At 36.6% G+C, this 22965-nt stretch overlaps 2 protein-coding genes and 1 long non-coding RNA gene across 3 annotated transcripts; 2 read left to right on the forward strand and 1 right to left on the reverse strand.

The window, feature by feature from the left end:
* The first annotated feature begins 7488 nt into the window (after positions 1–7488).
* LOC119998446 (F-box protein At5g07610-like) lies at positions 7489–10420 on the forward strand. The gene is made up of 2 exons (XM_038845777.1): positions 7489–8944; positions 10127–10420. The coding sequence occupies exons 1-2, from the start codon at positions 7620–7622 to the stop codon at positions 10137–10139; spliced, it is 1338 nt and encodes a 445-aa protein (XP_038701705.1). The 5' UTR covers positions 7489–7619; the 3' UTR covers positions 10140–10420.
* Positions 10421–11162: 742 nt separating this feature from the next.
* Positions 11163–14217, reverse strand: LOC119998089. Its single transcript, XR_005468186.1, has 5 exons — positions 13944–14217; positions 13124–13227; positions 12085–12242; positions 11452–11682; positions 11163–11213 (listed from the first exon to the last, which is right to left on the reverse strand). It is a non-coding gene; the product is annotated as an uncharacterized LOC119998089 (long non-coding RNA).
* Positions 14218–21684: 7467 nt separating this feature from the next.
* Positions 21685–22708, forward strand: LOC119998525 (probable serine/threonine-protein kinase ifkC). Its single transcript, XM_038845878.1, has 3 exons — positions 21685–21883; positions 22040–22349; positions 22495–22708. Exons 1-3 carry the CDS (start codon positions 21685–21687, stop codon positions 22502–22504), a joined length of 519 nt encoding a protein of 172 aa, XP_038701806.1. The 3' UTR covers positions 22505–22708.
* Positions 22709–22965: the final 257 nt, after the last annotated feature.

Consider the following 22965-nt stretch of genomic DNA (forward strand, 5'->3'; position numbering starts at 1 on the left):
CCACTAGTATATATTCATTCCCATGAGACTTGGGAAATGGCCCCATGAAATCTATTCCCCAAACATCAAAGAAACCACCAAAATCTTGTGGAGTGGCATTTCATTCCTACGAGAAATGTTGCCAAGTTTCTGAAAATTTTCACAGGTGGAGCAGAAAATGTGGGCATCCTTGTGAAGAGTTGGCCAACAGAACCCTGATTGTAAAATCTTTGCAGAAGTTACTCTGGGTACCAAAGTGACCACCACAAGCGAATGTATGGCAGAATTGTAAAATTCTCCGTTGTTCTTCCTATGGCACACACCTCCGAATGATTTGATCAGCACAATGCTTGTATAAGTAAGGCTCGTCCCAGAAATAATGTTTGGCTGTGGAGAAAAATTTCTTCCGTTGTTGGTGAGTCCAGTTTTTGGGAATAACACCTTTTGCAAGGTAGTTGGCAATATCAACATACCAAGGTATCTCAATTTGTACGAAGAAAAGATGTTCATCCAGAAAAGTTTCATTCAATGGAAGCTCTGTCTTCTCACCATCATTTGCTTGAACAATACGAGCAAGATGATTTGCTACAACATTTTCTGCTCCTTTTTTATCTCTTATCTCCAAATCAAATTCTTGGAGTAATAACACACCCAGCGAATCAATCTCGGCTTTGAATCTTTCTTAGACAGCAAATATTTGAGAGCCGCATGATCGCTATAGACAATCACCTTAGATCCAATCAGGTATGATTAGAATTTCTCCAATGCAAAAACTATCGCCAACAGTTCTTTTTCTGTTGTTGAGTAATTAAGTTGGGCATCATTAAGAGAACGGCTTGCATAATAAATGACATGTGGTATTCGACTATTTACCCTAATACCGCTCCAATTGCATAGTCACTGGCATCACACATGAGCTCGAATGGTAAACTCCAATCTGGAGCCATCATGATAGGTGCGTATGTAAGTAATTGCTTCAATTTGTTGAATGCTTGCAAACACTCGTCATCAAAGTGGAAAGTGGCATCCTTGGAGAGCAAATTACACAATGGTCTTGAAATCTTCGAGAAGTCTTTGATGAAACGGCGATAGAAGTGGGAGGTGGCAATCTAGAAATAACTTCAATTTTTGCTTTGTCAACGGCAATCCCCTTCTCGGAAATCAGATGACCAAGAACAATACCTTCGTGAACCATAAAATGACATTTCTCCCAATTAAGCACCGTATTAGTCTTCAGGCATCTCTCTAGAACTAAGGCAAGATTGCACAGGCAGGTATCAAAAGATGATCCGAACACGGAGAAATCATCCATAAATACTTCAATGATGTAGCCCACCATGTCAAAGAATATACTTGTCATGCACCGTTGAAACATAGTTGGTGCGTTGCAAAGCCCAAATGACATTCTTCTGTATACAAATATCCCAAAAGGACATGTGAAAGTTGTTTTCTCTTGATCCTCCAGTGCGATCACAATTTGATTATAGCTAGAGTAGCCATCAAGAAAACAATAATGGGAATGGCCTGCCAGTCTTTCTAGCACTTGATCGAGAAATGGTAAAGGAAAGTGATCCTTTCTTGTGTCTAAATTCAACTTTCGATAATCAATACAAACACACCACCCTGTCTGTTTTCTTGTTGGAATGAGCTCATTGTTCTCATTAGTGATCACCGTGATTCCCAATTTCTTGGGAACCACTTGAATGAGACTAACCCATTGGCGGTCGATGGATTGAGGCGTCTTTGTGCTTCATGAGAGGCTTTTGAATCATCTTCCATAAAATTCGGTGCATGCATATAGTAGGACTTATGCCTTTGATGTCAGCAATGGACCACCCAATAACACTTTTGTATTGTCGTAGCACCCGCAAGAGACTTTCTTCCATAGAATAGTGAGATTAGCGGCTATAATGACAGGTAACGCTTCTTCAGCACCAAGATAAACATACTTCAAATGCTCCGGAAGTTGCTTCAAATCTAACTTTGGTGGAGATTCAATAGAAGGAACCACTTTCGGAAGTGGAGGACCGCGAGCTTCAAATGTACGGATCCACCTATGATTCATTGGTTGTTGTGCTTGCAAGTATACACAAAATCTACAACTTCACCATCTTCTTCAACTTGCAGTTCAGGAAATGCAAGGCAAGTTGCCAAATGGTCAGTAGATTGATGCTCCAAAAATGAATCATAAATTGAGCCATCAAAAGCTTCAATGCTAAAACACTCCCCTGTATCAGAAGGATGTCTAGTAGCTTCAAATAGATTAAATTCCATTGTTTGTCCTTGCATAGTCATGGACAAACAACCCTTTTGTACATCCACAATAGCACCTGTAGTGGCTAAGAAAGGCCTCCCCAAAATAATTGGTATGTTTATGTCTTCCTCCATATCAAGGATAATAAAATCTACTAGAAGGAGAAATTTGTCAACTTTGATAAGAACATCTTCTATGATACCTCGTGAAAATTTTACTAACCGATCCGCCAATTGCAAAGTGATCGAAGTTGGTTGCAATTCCTTTTCGAGACCAAGTTGCACAAAAACTGAATATGGCATCAGATTGATGCTAGCACCTAGGTTTGGAAAAGCTTTCTCGAAAGAAACTTGTCCAACATCACGGGATAGTAAAACTCCCTGGATCCTTTAGCTTTGGTGGTAGCTTCTTGTTTAGAACGACACTGCATTGTTCAGACAGCATAACCTTCTCGTATGGTGTCAGTTTCTTCTTTCTGGTGCAGACATCTTTGAGAAATTTTGCATAGGAACGAATTTGTTGAATCATGTCAAGGAGAGGAATGTTGATCTCGATTTTTCTGAATATATCAATTAGTCACCGCATCTGGACAGTCTTCTTCTCATTCACCAACCAGCTAGGGAAAGGCACATGAGATTCATTCATTTTATGCTTTGATAAGTCGACCGGCTTGGGCTGAGTTTCATCATCAGGCTTTTGTTCACCAGTTTTTGTTTTCTTCTTGGCCTTTTCACCATCATTCTCTAAAAATCCCACAGTTGTTCCGCGTCTGGTGGTAATGGCATTGATTTGTTCCTTGACTTTTGGATTGACTTCTGGTTGACTCGGTAATCTGCCCAACTCCCTTTCACTCAGTCGCTCAGCAATTTGACTAATTTGAACTTCAAGTTTCTGAATAGATCCATGTATGCTGCTGAATTGTTGGTCGTACCTACTATTTTGCTCCATCGTTTTCTGAATAAAATTGTTGGTGTTGAGAGCTAGAAGAGCCATTTGCTCCTCTAAAGAAAGCTTCTTTGGTTTGATAGGGACTTGTTGTGTCATCTTCTGATTGTATTGCTTACTCTGGCACTGTCCTCCCCAACTGAAATTTGGGTGATTTCTCCATCCTGGATTGTATGTATTTGAAAATGGATTGTTGTTCGGATGGAAGCCACCTTGCCCCACATAATTGGTATGTTCTTGTATAGAGTTGGAAGACATAGGACATGTTTCCGTGGTGTGGTTAGATTGAGACCAAATGGCACACATCTCAACTTGGGATGCTTGTTGGGAAGATGAAATTGCTTTCATTAACATGTCAATCTTCTTCTCCATGGCTTGCAATTGAGGTTGGTTTTCTACTCTGGTGTGGACTTCATACACACCTTTTGAAAGCTTTACCCCTTGCTTTACTCTAGATGAAAATCGTTGAGAATTTTCATTTAAAGTTTCAAATAGTTCAAAAACTTCTTCACTGCTTTTCTCCATTAATATGCCTCCACAAGCTGAGTCTACAATGCTTGTGTTTGTTGCGCCGAGTCCTTCATAAAAGCTTGAACTTGATCATCTTGTGACAAGTTGTGGAGTGGTCACTTGATTAGTAGCTGTTTAAAGTTATCTCAAGCTTCATAAAATAAGTCCCCATCTTTTTGTTGCCATGTTTGAATTTCCCTTCGTAATTGCTTCGTCTTCTAGGCTGGGAAAATTTTCTTCAAGAATTTTGTTGCCATTTGCTCCCATGTAGTGATCGATCTTGGAGTCAAAGAATTGAACCACAGTTTCGCATTGTCTTTGAGAGAAAATGGAAACAACATGAGTTGTACTTCTTCCGACGTCAAACCCTGAGTAGATTGTGTCTTACAGAGTTCAAAGAATTCCTGATGTGTAGGTAAGGGTCATCAAATGTTGTGCCTCAAAAGTGTGGGACTGCATTTAATAGAACTAGAGAGATTCTCTTCTTAGTTGTGCAAGGGTTAGTTCAATCTCTGGATTGTAGTTAATAAGATTGAAACTTTGAGATTGATGTCCTTGCATAAGATAGAATGTCAACGATAATAACTTTTTTTTATTATTATTTTTTTTCAACAAAATTAAAAGAGTTAATATACACAAAATAAGAAATTAATATGAAAGACAATAAAATGGGGCATAAAAGCCAACCATAAGTATTACATAAGCATATATATATAAAGGTGGGGCAGTGTAAAGCCAACCACAAATATAAATAATACTGTACAATAAATAAATGTTACTGTTAGTGGCAGAAATTTAAATGTTAGAAATGCTAGTAAGTTAGTAAGTGTTAGTGACAATTATTATAAACAGATATAGGCGGTAGCAGTAGAACCAGCCAATAATATATAGTTAGATGGGGCGGTTAAACCGTCCAAATATATAAAGAATGACATAATGAAAAACCTTCCATTAAGGAGGTGTAGCATAATACTATTAATATATATACAAGAGTCAGATAACAATATATTAAATCAGTCCCCGACAACGGCGTCAAAAACTTGATGTGATATTTAAGACCCGCTAAAAATATACCGATTCCAAACCCAAATTATACTCGCAAGTGCACGAATCAATTGTAGTATAGAAGTGGCAAATGCGAGTGTCGTATCCACAATGGCTGAATATTAAATATCTGCAATTCCAACTCTTCGTAATTATCAGTGGAAACAAAATGAATAAGAATTAACACAAGTAGATAAACACTAGGGATCCGATTTCACAAACTCTATTGTATTTAAATTATTTAGCCGACAATTATCATTTCATTCATGTATGTCATTCCGGTGTTAACTGCAATAAGCTGGTCTCAAATTGAACATGGGCATCTGCCTCAATTTGCATCACAGTAATTAAACCTAGATGGTAGCTAAGCATCAAGATTTAATTATCAATAAAGAATAGCTAATTAACACTTGACATAACATAAATAAATTAACAATTAATTAAACCAAATTTATTTAAACATAATAGAGTGGATCCATCATCACCCTAGTAAGAAGATTAGTTCCTCATACTAAGTTTACACAACCAGCAATTAATCTCACAAAATTCTAGAAAGAATATGTGAGAGAATTGCTGTAAAAGAGAAAATGAAACTCAAGAACTCTCTCTTTGATTTTATCTCTCACTCTCTGATTTTTTTTCTCCTCTTGCTCTTTGTTTTCTCTAGAAAAACTCTCTCTCTGATTTTATCTCAGTGTCTGATCATTTTATAGAAGTGAAAATCTACTGGTGAGATAAAGAATACTCATGATAGTCTTCACGAGTCCTTTCAGTGCTGTATTTTGAAGACTTTAGAGGAAAAATGACCTGCAATATTAATTGCATACGTGAAAGCATTGGTGAGATTACATTTATTGATGTAAGGCAATTATATACATATACATATACATATATGAGTGTGTGTACACACAACTATATATATAGACTACTCTCTCTCTCTCTATATATATATGGACTTTCGGTACCATATGTTGATGGTAATAAATGATGTGAGGTAAGCATATATACATATGTATATATATTTATCTACATGATACGATGATTAAATGGAATGATGATATGTAAATATACAGATGATGCAAGTGGTTTATTTTACACTTAGTATGATGACACATGGCTGAACAAAACTAGGCTTCATAATATGGTCTTTTTATAGAATAAGACCATAACTGAGAATGAGTTATAAGTTTTTGGGCCTAAAAATATATAAATAAATATAAAATGATTAAAAATGATATTTGTACTTTAATTATGTAATAATCACTTAAAGCCCTAATTGTATGACAAATGTCCATAATAAATTATCAATTAAAATGTACATTTGAACATTTATCATTCCTCCTTGATGCTATCTTGCTAAAATCTCGGTCATAATCCAACAAGCCACGTTTGAGAATAATCTATCCATTAGGATCAAGACTCCCTGGATTGTAATTCATTGGACAACTGATTTCGGACAACCCTAATTTTTGTGAGCTAATTTTTGTGAGCTAATTCTTGTGCTTTGTGGGTCCCTCTTTATCACGTGTCAGTTGACTTGTAGGACTTAATTTTGGTACAAACAACTTGTTAATATATGGGACAAATTTGTTACGCCAACATTTCCGCTACTCGATTTTGTCATGTCACTTCCTAAAGGAAAACTCTAAAATTACACTAACCGCTTGTTTGGTGCAACGGATCCGGTGACGGATCCACTGCACCAAGCGTTGTCATGGTGTAGCGGAACCAACGGATCCGCCGTAGGAAAAGAAGCTCCCTTCTTTTCACAACGGGGGAGGCGTTTAGCCTCCTTTATTTTTTTGTTTTTTTTTAATGTGGATCCCACGAAATGATTGTATTTTATAATTTTTTAATAATGTGGGTCCTACAAAATAATAATAATTTATTATTTTTTAATAAACGATGGCCCACATGCATATTAACATGTATTATCTGGAAAAACATTTTCAATTTATTATTTTATTTTTTTAAATATTTACAATATTATATTTTATTATTTTATTTCTTTTACTAATTAACATTTTTTGTTTTGATATAAAAACAATTTAATAATAAATTATATTTATTAGCTTAAATATAATAACAAAATGATTAAAAAATTATGAAAAATATTTTAATACTTAAAATTATTTTTAAGAGTTTTAATACTATAAAAATATTTTTAACAGTTTAATACTTAAAATAAAAAAATATTAAAATTTTATTAATTAATAATTAAAAATTTTATTAATTAATACTTAAAATTATTTTTAATAAGAATTATATTTATTAGATTAATTTTAATATAAAAATAGAAATTAATATTATAATATTTTATTTCAATAATTTTTCCATTAACATCAGCTTTTAATTTAGCAGAAACCTCACAGCATATTTCACAACTTTAAGCTCAATATATTTTTCACAATTTTTCCATTAGCATTGAAAATTTTTCCGTTAGCATTGAAAATTAATCTTTCCGCCGTACTAAACGGAGTCAAAATCAAAATATGAAGCACACTAAGCATATGTGTCAAATGACTTTCCTAGCCCTCGCATTACGGAAGAGGTGGGATCAGATCCAACCTTTTGTTGGGGTGGTATCCGGAAATTTTTCAAAAGAAATCTGTCCATCGAGAAAATAGCGAAGCGGCGGCGGAGTAAACCATAGGTGGTCAAGAGAAAAACGAAGAGGAGAAGATTTCCCTTTTTCTCATTCTAAATCCATTCAAACATCGCCGAAGGCCAGGAGCAGACGTTGTATTCAGGTTAGTACGATTTATTGTTAGATTATTTGGAAGTCGAAGAAAAGTTTCTTTAGCAATTGCGGAGCAATCAGATCTTTTTTTGGTTATTTCTGTTGATTTAATCTTTGTCGGAGTAAAAGCTGGAGGAAGAGGGATCCATGATGGCTATTAGTGAAGTTGAAGTATTACCGCCTGATGAGAAAAATAAGAAAAATATGAATAACTCCTCCTGCTGCATATGCAATAATAATATGGGGTTCAACATACCAGATGATGTGTTGGTTGAGATTCTTTGTCGTTTACCTGAAAAGCCGCTTATCAGGTTCAAGGTCGTTTCTAAAACATGGCACTCTTTAATTAACAATTTTTGTGTTCCTATATTATCAAAGAGTGCACCTATTTGCGGGCTTCTATTTCATTCTACGCTGAATAATGGTACTGTAGTCCAAACCCAGTATAGTCCCCTCACATCTCCGGAGGAGGCTGACCCCAACGTATTTGTTCAGTCATATAAAGCACTTCTGCCATCTGACCCAGCTTCATACAAGTTGCTTGATTGTTGCAATGGACTACTGCTTTTTGTCAGGGAAAACACTCAGTATTACGTGTGCAACCCTGAAAACACTCAGTATTACGTGTGCAACCCTGCTACCAAACAATGTGTGGAGATTCCCAGATTTGTTGAACATCCCACTGCATCCTATTCTTGTTTGGCTTTTAACCCTTTCAAGTCCCCACATTATAAGGTTGTATGTGTAGATTACACACAACATGATACTTCTTTATCTAACCCTCCGAGATTGGACATATTCTCCTCAGATACGTGGGAGTGGGTTACTCGTGAAGTGCCAATTGAAGCTCCAGTATATGGAGTTCCTTGGATCAAGTGCACTGCTTATCTGGATGGGGTGCTATACAGGTTATCTCGCTCGAACCACCTTTTGTGTTTTGATCTTAATGCAATGAGTGCTCGTGCAATTGAGCTGCCGACTAAGTATAGAATAACCAAGTATAGGAGTAGGAGTCGTGATAGAACGGTTAACTATATGAGGAATCACATGGGAACTATTGGTGCATCCAGAGATCATTTATATTATGCTATTTATGATGGGCCTAACATGCAGATTTGGTTTCTAGAGGACCATAGTCTAAAAGTTGGTTCTCACTGGATTTTGAAGCATACTCTCTGCACTAACCGTTCTGCTGAAGATCCGTTGGCGGAATTTATTTTTCTTGCCCATTTATGTAATTATCCATTCATTCCCTATGCATTTCATCCGACTTCTGAGGTTTTGTTCCTTGGGATTCCCGAGCTAATAGGTACCTATGACCTTGAAAGCAATAAGTTGGAAAAAGTCTTCGAACCAAAACTTGGGGCCAGATTAGTTTGCCCGCTGTATAATATTCATCCATACTCTCGTTGCTTGGTCAGTTTAAAAGATTGTCTTGCAAGTCGTCATCGTCCTCATGGATCAATCCAATCGTAAGTAACCTTTTTACTTGGTCTTTTTCGTTCTCAATTTTTTTTAGTTACAATTTTGACTTGTTTTGTTGCAATATTTTCTATTCGCTTGTGCATTTTATTTGGGAACTGGTCTATATTTAGGTATACTGGTTATAGTTTGTATAATTGTGTCTTTATCAACATATTTACTGGTTGGCAAATTTCCTAAATTTACTTTTATTCTAAAAATAGAGGCAGGTTTAAAACGAGTATATTTACCTTTGGCACGAGTTCTGTCTGGCTAATAAGTTCATTTCTTTAAGCATAGTTCAAGACATTAGGTGTCCGTTTGGTTGGGTGTATGCCTAGCTTCTCCGCTAGCGGGAAACGCTGGGCAACGCCCACCTACCAAACAGGTGTGATATGGTGGCGTATATGCCGCTGTTTACGCCAAGAAAAAACACACTCCCATCACGGGAGTATTTTCGATATGCCATGCTGGATTCCTTCGCTACCCCTCTGCCATTTACGATCAATTAACTAACACCCATCAACAAGACAACAACCCAAAAGAAATATCAATTCCATAACAGTCCACCCAGAAAGCCTAACTCGCCACACTAACAAACTACGAATTTGACCTAAAAAGCCATATCAGGGGCCAACAGGATCTGACTTGAAAAAGAATGAAGAGGGTGACTACAGGAAACACTAATGAGGACAAGAGCCTAGAAATTGCCTGGAAGACAGACCCAAAAGAATTTAATTTCTTTAACTATGACTAATACCCTTATTGGTAAATTGTTAATGCTTTAATACCCTTATTGGTAAATTGCAAGCTTATACCCTCTCTCTCAAATAGTTTCACCAAACACTTGCACAACGTATACTCTGACATATACTCTAGCATAAATCGACAGCATATACTCTATTAGCCATACTCTCTACAAAACGGAGCCTAAATGTTATATGTGATGCTTTACATTCTCCCATGACGCTAGTAAGAGTAGTCCTAGCACATTCATTTACCATGCCATTATGTGAAAATGGGAATTGGCGAGTGCTTTTTCACTATCTGATGCGCATGAGGATTTATTCTTGCATTGATTCCTTTATATTGTTTTGGTGGCTGTTCCTTAGTTTATGCCGTGGACTTGGTTGATTGATCCTGCAGTCTGCACTTAACTGTATAGTTTTGCTTTGGTCTTTCTTTTGATGCAGAACCAAAACATGAGGATTGAGGAGGCTTCAGTGCACTGGTGAAGCTTGAGAATGATTTAGTAGGCTGTGAATGTCACTACACAGAATCTGTTTGTTAATTTATCAGTGAAGGTTTTGTTTGTCTTTTTTGTTTCTTTTTTTTTTTCCCCTTTCTTGGGGTCGTGTTATATGACAGTTGAATGACTCTTAAGTTACAAAATGAGATTTGATCCAAGTGATTGTGCCCTTGGTGTGGATGGGGGTGTGAGTTTTTATCTTGGTCGAAAATCAAGGAATATAGAGTTGTCATCTTGACGAAAATGGTATTTCAATAAAGACCAACACTAATTGAATAGAATAATGTCTCACAATACTAGTTAACAGATGGATATGACACTTACTACAGGAAGTCCTCAAAGCAGTGGTCAACGCCATTGAACAAGCTGGCTCAAGCTGCAAATTATCCTTCCCCTATCCCTATGTATCTCCTTATACAACCTAATAGATCTTGACGTTGTTCACATCTCATCTGAGTGGCTTGCTGCCCATTTGGCTACTTTATTTGTGAGGATTCAACTACAGAGCCAATGTTATCATCTGAAGTGAATTCTCTAAACCATCTGAATTCTCGACTCTTGAGTAGCCTCAGATCATCATTAATTTCAACAAATCTTAAGTCTGAACTCTCATAACTTAAAAATTACATGCATTTCAGCGCCAACTCAGACGGTCATTACATATCAACAATAGAATGAAATCATAGAAAACTCTCACAGAGATGATGTAGTATGGGTTATAGTGTAATTATCTTTATATTTAGGCTGCGTTTGGTTTAGCGTGGCCAAGTGTTTCTGCCCAAGAAAGACACGCTCCAAATGTGAGCGTTTCTTCTTGCTGGTCTGATTTTTTCCACAAACCACCCCTACCGCACATGACTAGTCTTGTTGCAGCAGCCAAGCCTTCTCTCCGTGCGTCTCTCCCATGGCTTCCAGTATGAGTTATAGTGTAATTACCTTTATCTAGTTTCCTTTCGGAGCAATCCTTCTTCCCTTTTTCATGTCATCATCTCCTTCAACATCTGAACCCACGGCATTGACCTCTTCATTGCCTGATGTAAAACAATCAAACAACTTGATGAAAACCCCAAGGACCAGCTCATAATTTAATACGACCAATTTGCCACTATATCACAGAACGACGCTTCACTTTACATATTACACTAATAAATATGCAGATAGAACTTAGAGAAAAAAAATTTTGTTCAATAATGGGTCGATTATGAGATATTAAAATCCCCATGATAGAATGAAAGAGTGAAGACATCAAGCCCCCTTGCGAAGAATCACCTGAAGTATAACATGGGACAAAGAAAAACAGAAACGAGAGTCCAGTACATTTCTGCTACCGCATTCTGTTCAATGACGATTTCGGTTGTTTGGATAGTGCTAAGAGTGCAAAGTAAAACCGGAGAATAGGTTTCAGTCACACCGGAGAAAGGAAGAAGTAGCTAGGAGATCAACATCAACTTGAGAGCAGCTAACCAATATCGGAGATGGAACACTCTTGCTTGTCAGGCTCTGCACATATTTACGCTCCATCTTAATCTAATGTATTTAAGATTACTGAAGGAACAAGAACTGAAAAAAGGTGACAAGCGTACATCATATCAGCTAGTCAAAACAATGCTATTAACTCGCCATCAACAATCTATCTACCATTAATTGACTAAAAGAGATCTTTTCCATCAACTTGCTCGTTCAACTACCATCACACTGATGGGGAAAGTCATAAATAAATGACTAGAAACTACAACGTCTACTGACAACAGAGAGATGATTAATTTTTTAGTTAATATCACATAATAAATGATTAAGGAAATACCTTGTATTCCACAAAATAAATCAGTAAATTCTTGTTGTCACTAGAAATACACATCTACGGAAGGATAAATTGTCACTAGAAAATATGACTATTTTGACATGTTCCCTTGTGAAGTTGCCAACACGACCTCCGTCACCGAGAGTTCAAACACCAACGAGTCAACAACGAAAGCTCCTCTTGAATCAGCACTTTCAGCTGCTCGTCCCCCACCAACAATTAGCCGCAAAACACCACCCCGGGCTTCACTCTGGGAAAGCTACAATGAAAAGAATTTGACATAGAGAACTAAAAGTCATTGGTAAGCACATATTCATTGGGACAAAAAATTTAGTAACAAACTATGATCATTATCAAACATTATGACATCTCAATAACATTGAAAATCATGAGACACCAACAAAAACAGACGCGATACTTAAAATTCCAATATACTCGTTCATTAACCAGAAATTCTTGAGGTGGTGAAGGAGAAACAGATTCAATGGTTTGGTCAGATGACAAACTGGTTAATGCCGAATTCATTCTCTATTTTCTTAAATTGTAAGTACGAGGGAAAAAGTTCTATAAGAAGAAAATACAAACAAGGACAAGTTATCGGACAAGGACAACAGCAGGTTATAAGACAACATGCAACATGCTGATTCACACACCCTGAACAGTGAGGATGGTAGAAGACAGCCCCAAATTTGGGGTTCCCAAACACAAAAGGTTGTTTTTTAAAAATATTAAAATAATTCACTTTTCTATTTTGTGTATTTCTTAAGATGTTTTATACTTAAAATAAGGGTTAAGTCAACTTTTGACCACTGAAAGATACTCACAGTTTCACTTTGGTCTTCCAAATATCAAACGTTCCAAATTGGTTACTTAAAGATCTTTTTTTTTTTTTATACAATTTGATCACTCGAACAAATTTGATGAATTATGGACAATCAAGAGTCCTACATGGCACATTGACCATTAATGAACTGTTTAATTTTGCTTATGTGGCTTGACGACGTCAATGAGAGTTTTAACATTGATGATGTGGAAAACTTTAATAAAAATTTAAAAAAACCAGCTGCCATGTTTGAAAAACAAAAACATAATTACAAAATTAGAAAAACACAAATCAAAAGGCCCCAATTTTTTCCTAACCGTAGAAAGAAGTCAAAGAACAAATGGGGCGACATTATCTTAGCTCTCTGTCACCCGCCTCCATCGCCAACCCTCCATTGTCGGAAATTTCATCTTCCTGGTCACTGAAAAACAAAGAGAAAATAGAGGTCACACGTAGACAAAATCCTTATTTTTGTTGTAGTATTGGCGTACATGAAAGAGTGTTGTGATTTCAAGATTTGAGACTAACTTGATCTATATGATCAATTGCAGAAACACAAGTGGTGAAGATTGTTGATGCAGGTTTTTGTTCGCCTGACATCAACGCCTCCGTGCCTCGAACCTTTGATCTCGATGATGTGGGGGAGAGACACTACCACCACCCCAAGCTGGTGTGGTGGTAGTGTCTCTCCCCCACATCATCGAGATCAAGCTTGGTGTAGTGGTAGTGTCTCGGCCTCACACCATCGAGGTCACAGGTTCGAGACGCGGAGGTCTAACCTCTCGGGAGATTACGGGATACAGGTGAACAAAAGCCTCCCCTCCCAAAAGGCGCCTTTTTGTTGATGCAGGTTTTTGTTCGCCTGGCGTCAACGCCTCCGTACCTCGAACCCTTGATCTCGATGATGTGCGGAAGAGACACTACCACCACCCCAAGGCACGGAGGCGTTGATGCCAGGCGAACAAAAACCTGCATCAACAAAGATGAAGATCGATGATGTGCAGAAGAGACACTACCACCACCCCAAGGCACGGAGGCGTTGATGCCAGGCGAACAAAAACCTGCATCAACAAAGATGAAGAAGAGAGGACGAAGAAGGATGTTGACTTTACTTGACTAGAAGAAACTTTGACTAACCTTACCAAAATGTAACTCTGGTTAAGAAAGGAGCCAATCCCTCGATCTCCAAAACGCGCGAGATCTAAAGCATATCGAAACCAAGCTTCACAAAGATTGAAGACCAGATGGAGAGGAGCACTAGTGATTTGATGGAGAGGAGCTTTGATGCTACGGTACTTTGATGCACTGGTGCTTTGATTCCTTGAAGATGTGGTATTGAATTTTAGGAGGAAATTTGATTTTTGGATTTATCTTGGGTTTTTTTGATTTATTTAGGTGATATTGAATTTGGATTTATTTAGGATATTTATTTAGAAAATGAGGTGGCATTTTTATTTATTTATTTTGATAGCTATCATGCCACACAAGAAAAACAATTGGTGTTGACCAATATGTCACATAGGACCCTTGATTGCCCAAAATTCACCAAATCTATCCAAGAGGTCAAATTGTATAAAAAAAAAAATCTTTGAGTAACCAATTTGGAACATTTGATCTTTGGGTGACCAAAATGAAACTTTGAGTATTTTTCAGTGATTAAAAGTTGACTTAACCCCTTAATGAAAAAATTGATGGGGTTGAAGTATGGAATATGGTTGAAGTGATGCTCAAATAGGGTTGCCTAAAACTAACTTTTTTGAGTGATTCCAGATTCGTTCTCATGCATTTTTGTGACATTTGCTTCTGAATGTAAGGGGGGAAAAAAAAACAGGCCTCCGAAGCAATCATATCTCCTCTGCCTGTGATGAAGATATCAACTCTTTTGGGACTTCAAGCTGCATGAGTAAGAGAAGAAAAAATCAGCAAAAACGTTAATGCAATATGTGATTTTAATAGAATAACAATAAAGCACCGGTGTTCAAAGAGGTAAACAGGGAGTTTTTAAAGACACCTCTGGCTCCGCCTCAATGTGCTCCTCCAATCCAGATGTTATTGCTGCAGCAGGTTGTCCAAAGTCGGAGATATTTTCTAATGCCTTAGCACCTGCGAAAGGTACCAACAAAACAACGGTTGGCATAAAGAATAAAAGTAAGACAAACAATGACAATGAAAAAAGACGAAAGCAATGAAATCAACAACCATAGTAAAAGAAAAAACGTGTGTCATTGTAATTTCAGTATGCAATAATTCATAAAGGAAACCAACTCCAGCAAAATCAAAGTCTTACTTATATCGCCCATCCAGCAAAATACTAAACTGATGATTTAATCAGTGTTTGAAAAGAAAAGAAAAAGACAAACTTCATAATACAAATTTTCACAACATTCAAGTGGGTAGCTTTGCAAGTCATGAACATTGGCTAAATAATATGCTTTAGCATGGAAACTCCTGGCAAGCGAGCTCTTGACCACCAAATGCATAAATGTATGGCAATATTCATATCTCAAGGAGAATGAAGATGTCAAAACATGTCCACTGTAATAGCATGTTAAACAGTAAGATGGAATCAAACTTGATTTAAGAAGTTAATGGAAAGTTCTAAATAACCATCCATATTTGAATAGTATAAATTGCACCATTAGAAAGAAAATCAGAGCAACTTTGTCCAAGAAGTTAACCTGACTGGAGAATACGAGAATCGGCAAATTTTTAACCTGAGTTCTACTGGGAAAATCAGTCAACAGAAGGGGGGAAAATCTAAAAGAAATTATACAAGAGGTTCAGAACCAGCTAGCATGAGGTTGTTCCTCCCTATGGTATGATATTTAAGCCTCTAGGGAACGAAAATGAATGAAACGTAAAGCTTCAAAGAAAGATGACCAAATTTTTTAATAATCACATAGTGCTAGGTTTTTCCTCCATAGCATTTGACATTTTATTTCAGCAGAGACAATTGGACATGGAAAGTACTTCTTAGTTGCCCACATACAAAAGATAAAACAACTATGAATGAAAGCTTCTCATGGTTCGATTATGAGATACAAATAAGTAGAATAAGTTATCTTTTTTGGCATCCATATATGGGGAAAAAGGTAGTAGATACAAAACTGCTACTCATGTAGAACTTTATGTGCAAAATTACTTCTTCAAGAGTAACCGTTCCAGCAATAGCAACCGAGCTCTAATGGCCTTGTCTCTGATCCATTACTGTATGACCCATTGCATCGCTCTCCATGATGAACTCTAAATTATCAACAGATGACACATTATCAATCATTGCTGCCAGATGTTCACTATCCTTTAAAAGTGCATCCATGTAACGAGTTAATTCACACTCTGTGATACCAAATTCTTTAAGTCACCGTACCTGCACCAAGAAAATATGCAGAACAGAATGGCTAATGAGATATAAGTATGTATATGTGTTCACTTTCCATGGAGGAAAAACAAAAAGCTTTACCAGATACATTCAATGGCATCATGGTACTAAATGCTCATGGAAATGGAAACAAAAATATAGCTACAGAAATCAGGATTTTGAATTGACAGAATATGTATTGGTAGCACTATTCCTCAATTCACAGCAACGATAGGTAAAGTATAAACCTCATGGACAGCAACTTTGATTGCATTTGCCAGTTCTTGGGCTCTGCAGTTACTGTAAGGGTTGTGACAGTGCAACCTTCCATCCCAGAATCACTATGATCCAATTCAATTGAGGTGAATGGTGGATTTTTGAACTCCGAAACTAGCCAATACTTAGCGAAGCTTCTAAACATTAATAGTATAGTCAAAAATATAATATAAATCTGGCACGATGACAAACACACGATAGATAGCTTAACCACAATCAATTCCTTGTAGTTGAATAAACAAATAAATAGATCGTCTCGTACATGAACAGTTCCCATCATCTCACAAAACAATCCAGATTTGTAATTGGTATATGATGGCTGGATTAACACTTGAAAAAGAAGATTTATGGTTTTAATCTTCTTATTTTTCTGGACACAAATACAAGTATTAGATCTCGTTTTTTCCCCTGTACATTGGTCAAAATCATGCTTCCCATGGTTTTAGAAGTAAACCTTGTATTGGAAACTATAAGAAATGGAGAGATGCCAAATGATAAGAAAGACAAGGACACTGCAGAGGAAATCAAGATAAAGATATTAAGAGAACTCGTTTAATTAGTTTAGAATAAATGATAACCCACACTTCTAATTGGATAAATGATAAGCCACTTCTAATTATATACTTGCTTTAAGGTAAATAAAAGCTCCTAATAAGTTTTAAGAAAGATAATGACTCAAATAGTAAATGGAACATTTGCTGGCGCACCTTGTATCTAATATTAATTCTGAAATGTAATGCAGATAGTTATATTCTCTTCATCAGTACATTACGCAAATCGCTATATGATCGAACCTTGTTAACTGGAATCTACAGTAAATTCAACACAGCATGAAAAGCCACCCACCATTTGTTGTGAAGTGGAAGAGGAACCAAGCCTCCCCACAACCATAAGGCTTATGGAGGTAAATGCTGCATGCAGAATTACCTTTACATTACGGAGGCTATTTTTGTCATTAAACCAACCAAAGAATAAGATAGTTACATTCATTGCAAAAGATAACGTATGCCATAGTTAAAAAGACCATTTATTGTCCTACTCCTAGGGACAAACCCAAACCCCCTTTTCGTCATTAACAAAATTTGCTTACTTTCCTAAAAAGCTACCATGAAGCCAAAGGGAGAAAGAAAAGGCAATCAGTATAAAAATCGAGGATTGCAACATGACATATAAGAGAAAATGAACTCTTGACAGCTTACAGAACAAGTTTTATTGCGAAGTTCTGAAGCAACTCATGCTGAAACATCTGTGGTGGTTTCGCATCTGTGATGGCGATCAGGTGTCTCGAGTCCCGTATATGCTATTCGGGTTCGGGTCGGCATTTCAAGTAAAGCTGGTTCACTCGGGACCCAAGTACACCTTACCCCGATCCGAGGTAAATTTCATTAACGCCAAATATAATAAAAGGGAAGAAAACTATTCTCATTTCTCACACACTTCACACACTTCAGTTCCCTCCATCTCCAAATTCCAAAAAGTTTCCTCTCTCTCAACTCTCTGCACGTCCGAGAAAATGGAATTCTCCGGATCATTTTCGAAATTTCTTTCTAGTTTGCAAATCGACGATCAACTCTATGCAGATTGTCAGCGTGAGATTGAGAATAGCTCCTCAAATGAGGATTTGAAGCAAAAGGCACTTCTCTACTTAGATGTTCTGAAAGAGGCAAAAAAGCTTGCGGATCCAATACTGAAGAACACTACTCCTGGTAGTATTTTCTGTGCTTTGATGGAATTAAACTAACAACATTGAAAATTCTGTGAGGCAAGAATCCATGCAACAATGCAAAGTTCTGTCGTATGACATTGCACGACGTTTTCTGGAGAAAATATGGAATGTTAGTGTGAAAGTAAGTTAATCTTCTTGTTCTTGCTTATTTTCTTGTTCTTGCTTATTTTCTTGTTCTCATTTTCCCTATTTTGTTCACAGAATCCTACTGCTTTGCGTTTTCCTTCAATATCTTCCCGATATCATCGTGATTTTGAGGACGAGGAATTCATTGGTAAGAAATAATTGAATTGATTAAAGAACTTGTATATTTTGGTTATGCATGTTACGATTCTGTATCTTGATTCAAGAACTTGCATATTTCTATGTATAAAACGCATAGAAATTGACTGTCACTTCGTGAGAGTCGTCTGTCCTTCTTATATTCTCTGTATCTTGTTCCAATCGATTATTTAGTTATGGATCGCTATTTACTTATTTACTTATGAATGAACAAATACAGGATCCTATTTACATGTCTATTAGAATACTGAATCATGCTAATAGATCTGTTGTCAGACCATGAATGTGTCTATCTGTGAGAGGCAGTTCAACTAGATCATTCAAGTTGATGAAATCAGAAATTCTTTTTTGCTACTTCTAGGTAACCTATGGCATCCTTTTCTATCTTCCGTAGCCAAACTGTCGTTAAAATAACCAGATAACATAACATCCAAGTGTCATGGCATTCTTTTTGTGCCATAAAAAAAAAGGTAATATTCATTCTAGTTAGTGCAGTTAAATTGAGATTCAGAAAACTTACCTGCTACTAGTAGCCACGCTAGTTGTTAGCTGAGTTCTCTGATTCCCATCCTGGTCCCAAATGCTTGTTACTGTAGGCATAGTGTCATCCATCCTTTCTGCTTTCATTTCTTCTAGGCACAGAATATCCACTTTTTTCATCTTAATCTGATTCCTAACGGTCCTCCTCTTGATAGCACCTCCTAGCATATATTGTAGAAAATCTTCAATCTGGCCACCATGTCCAGACTAACATTAATTTTCGGTTGCTTATCTTCCTCCTCTCTCCCAATTTGTGTTCTCAGCTAAAATAATCTGTTGTAGATGCTCTATAGTCTTGGTTCTTGTCCCTTTGCACTCTCTGACTGACCACGTTTCTTCAGCTTCTCGGTTGGCATTATTGTTTGTAACTGCATGTTTTTCTTTCTCACTTGTTTCTTCTTGTTGAATTTCCTCAGCATTTTGAATACAGTTTTCCTGTAGCACATGTGAGTTCAGTACTATACTGTCAGAGTGGTTCAAATTTAAATTTTGAAAATTGTTGCTGGTGTTATCATTGTGTGATTCGACATCACTCGGCGGAGCTGTATCGATTTCTAGTCGCAATGGACCCTTCCCTTTCAGCCTTCTTTTCCTTTCCGATTCAGGGGTACGCTGCCCTGTTTCTTCCTCATGGATATGATCTTCTTGCGGTCTTGTATTCAGGCCAGGTTTGGGATTCTTTTCTGGAGTATCATCCTTATTTTCCCTTTTCTGAGATACTGATATCGCATGCTTCCCCATCAATCTTCACCTTGACACTGGATTTTATAGGCTTTATCTTAGAAGTTAAGATGATTAATCTACCAATAGCTCAATTGCTTCTTGTCCTCGGTTTGCTAGTCCAGTTGGACAAAGGTGCCTTAAATTGATACGAGCAACTGAAAGACTTTAGCATTCCATGCCATTAGAGGGAGTCTTTCACATCTAATCCATATCAATTTTCCTTTTTTTCACCACATAAGTGTTCCATTTAGATAAGCTGACGAGCATTCTATTATTGGCATAATATTCAACTGCCGGTTATATTTTCTCCATCTTTTTCGAATGTTATCACCAGTTTGTTACAGCTCATGAATGGCTTATTGTATGTAGTACAGGCCAGTTGGTCTGACTTAGTAAATTTGATCAAACTCCCCAGTATTCATCACTATTGCAATAGCAGGCCTACCTAGCCAATCTTTTTCCAGAGCATTGCATTTATAGTTCACATGTATTTCACCTTCCCTGATCTGTTGCGATGAACTTGCAGCCATTTTGAGTGCTTCACTGTAGGATGGTTGGTTTCCCCTAGGCTTTGTTGGTTGGATTTCTTTCTTCCTAAGTTCTCTGGTTAAGTTCCCCTGATCTGATAGAGATTTCTAGGCTTCTAATTTCTCCTGAATCTCGAGAGATTAATTCTGAGTTTTATTTGTTCTGATATAGGAGAGGGCTGGGGTGTTGCAGGATACAAAAAGGTAGCACGGGTGGTCGTGAAAAGAAGACGTTGGTTTGATTCAGTTTTTTACTTGTAGGATTATTATGGTTTTATTGTAAATAAGAAAGTTAGTCTATCTTCATGTTTTGCTAGGATCTAATAAACTGATACATATTATTTGTGATTGACATTAGGAATGGAAGAAGTAGTTTCCTTTCAGTGCCCTGTGCTGGTTGTTCTTGAATTGCCTAATTGAAAAGTTAACAAGGAAAGTGGCCCGGCTATGAGCTATGAGTTGTTAGTTGTTAGTTGTTAGTTGATACATTGAGATGAGGATGATATCCATCTTGTTACTGATCTGTGTAACACGCACTAATATCCATTCCCCTTGTTTCATTCTAACATATGCCACAGCTTTTTTTGCTTCTTTATTTTTCATACCTATGTAAGTTAATTAAATTTGTATCCTCTAATACTTTGAGTATGTCACTATGTCGTTAAACTGATGAACAAAATAAAATAAATTTGAGATGATAGACTACAATTTTGACATATAGCATCATTTGCTGATAAAGATTGAACAGAGGTGTCCAAACACGACACAATTTCCCAAAAATGAACCTAATCTCATTCAAATTAGTAGGATTGATGTTAATTTTATGGTTTGATACATACAGCCAGCGGTGGTTATGGATATGTTTACAAATGCAAGAACATTCTTGACGGCCAATTTTATGCTGTAAAGAAACTTCCATTTCATGATGGTGAAGAATGTTCTTTAAGGTAAATCAATAAATCTTAAATTTTGAGGACTAAATATACAATGTGAAATATAGTACGGTATTTTTATGTTATGTTATGTTTTATTCATTTTTTATGTTATGTTATGTTTTATTGGTGATGCAGTGAAGTTAAGGCTCTGTCATCTCTACAGCATCCGAACATAGTACGGTATTTCCAGGTATCATTTTTTTATGAGCTGCCCTTATATGTGTGTTTATAAATTGTGGTAAACAACAAGTCTATGTCCTTATTCCATAGTTGTAAATTTTGTTTGTGCTAAAAGTTTGTTAATTTTAATATGTTTAACAAATTTAGGCTTGGATTGAAAAAGGATTCCTCATCGATCGTGATAAGATTGACAATGATGATACTTCAAAAGGGTCCTGTCTGTATATCATAATGGAATATTGTGGTTCAAGGTACCACATTTAAATTTTCTTCTCTGTTCATGTTTTCTGTTTTCATACTAAAGAAGTATATTTGTATATATATTATATAAATGTATATAATGTTCTTCAGTGGCTTGAAAGAGAGGTTGGAAGCAAAGTTTGATGAACAAACTACATGGAGGTATTTCAGACAGATTGTGGAAGGCTTGAAACACATACACAGCAAACGAATCATCCATAGGGACCTCTCCTCAAATAATATTTTCTTTGATGATTCGGACAATGTGAAGATTGGAGATTTTGGTCTTGGTAAGTTCCTTTTATCATAGCTATTTTTAATTATACTAGACCGAGTCCACGGGTCGAAAACACTTATAGATTTGAACATTATATTCTGCCCTTATAGGCTTGATTGTTAGTTACATCTTTTATTGTGTTAACTTCTTTTTCTTTTGTTGTTTAAAGTGCAACAGAGTGGCTCACCTGTTGGTGTTTTTGAGGGCACTATATTTTATCGAGCCCCTGAGAGTGCGACTGAAAACAGCAGCAAACTTGACATATACAGTGTAGGAATCCTGCTATTCGAAATGCTTTGTCAATTCAATACAGGATCAGAGAGGTCGCATGTCATCAAGAAATTAACAACCGAAAAGATATTGCCTGATGATTGGCAGTATGCTGATGAGTACACTGATTTCTTATTTGAGCTGATTGCTGATGATCCAAATCAACGTCCTTCCGCTTCTGATATTTTACAAAATGATCTTCTTCTGAGGTAAACCTTCAATTTAGAAGTATCTAACAATCTTTTTTTTTTTTTTTTTTTCTGTATTTGATTTGTCGTCTGTTTTGATTTGGTTTAACCGTGTATTGAAGTTCAATTTGTTGTTGTAGTTATTCTCTCTTTTACTTCATTTCAGGAACACATAGATCAATGTGTAATGTCTGGAATACTATACGTATTTTCTAACAAAAGAAAAGTATGCACAACTGTGATTGGAATGTGTGCAACGGACAGTTATTCTTCGACTCCACCACAGTAATCAAAGGCAGATTCTCCGATGCGATGCATGCAGCAGACACTTCATTTTCAGTGTTTTAGACAATTGACTCTTATACTAATTGATATTCTAATACTCCAATAGATATAGACCATATGTTCTGCTTGAGAAATTCAAATTCTTGCTCATCGATTCTCTATCCTCTCTCATTGAGGTCTTAATTCAATTTTTCGGTTCATATGGGATAGTCACTATCTTCACAACTTCGAGCAATTCATACTAGTATGAGCCACAGGAGATTTAGCCAAGAAGAAGCTAATACCTCAATGTCATAACTAGCTAATACTTAAACTGCTCAATGAAAACGACTAGTTGAAAGTAGTAGCAGAT

The sequence above is a fragment of the Tripterygium wilfordii genome, chromosome 5 (assembly GCF_013401445.1).
Source record: "Tripterygium wilfordii isolate XIE 37 chromosome 5, ASM1340144v1, whole genome shotgun sequence".
Lineage (NCBI taxonomy): Eukaryota > Viridiplantae > Streptophyta > Magnoliopsida > Celastrales > Celastraceae > Tripterygium > Tripterygium wilfordii.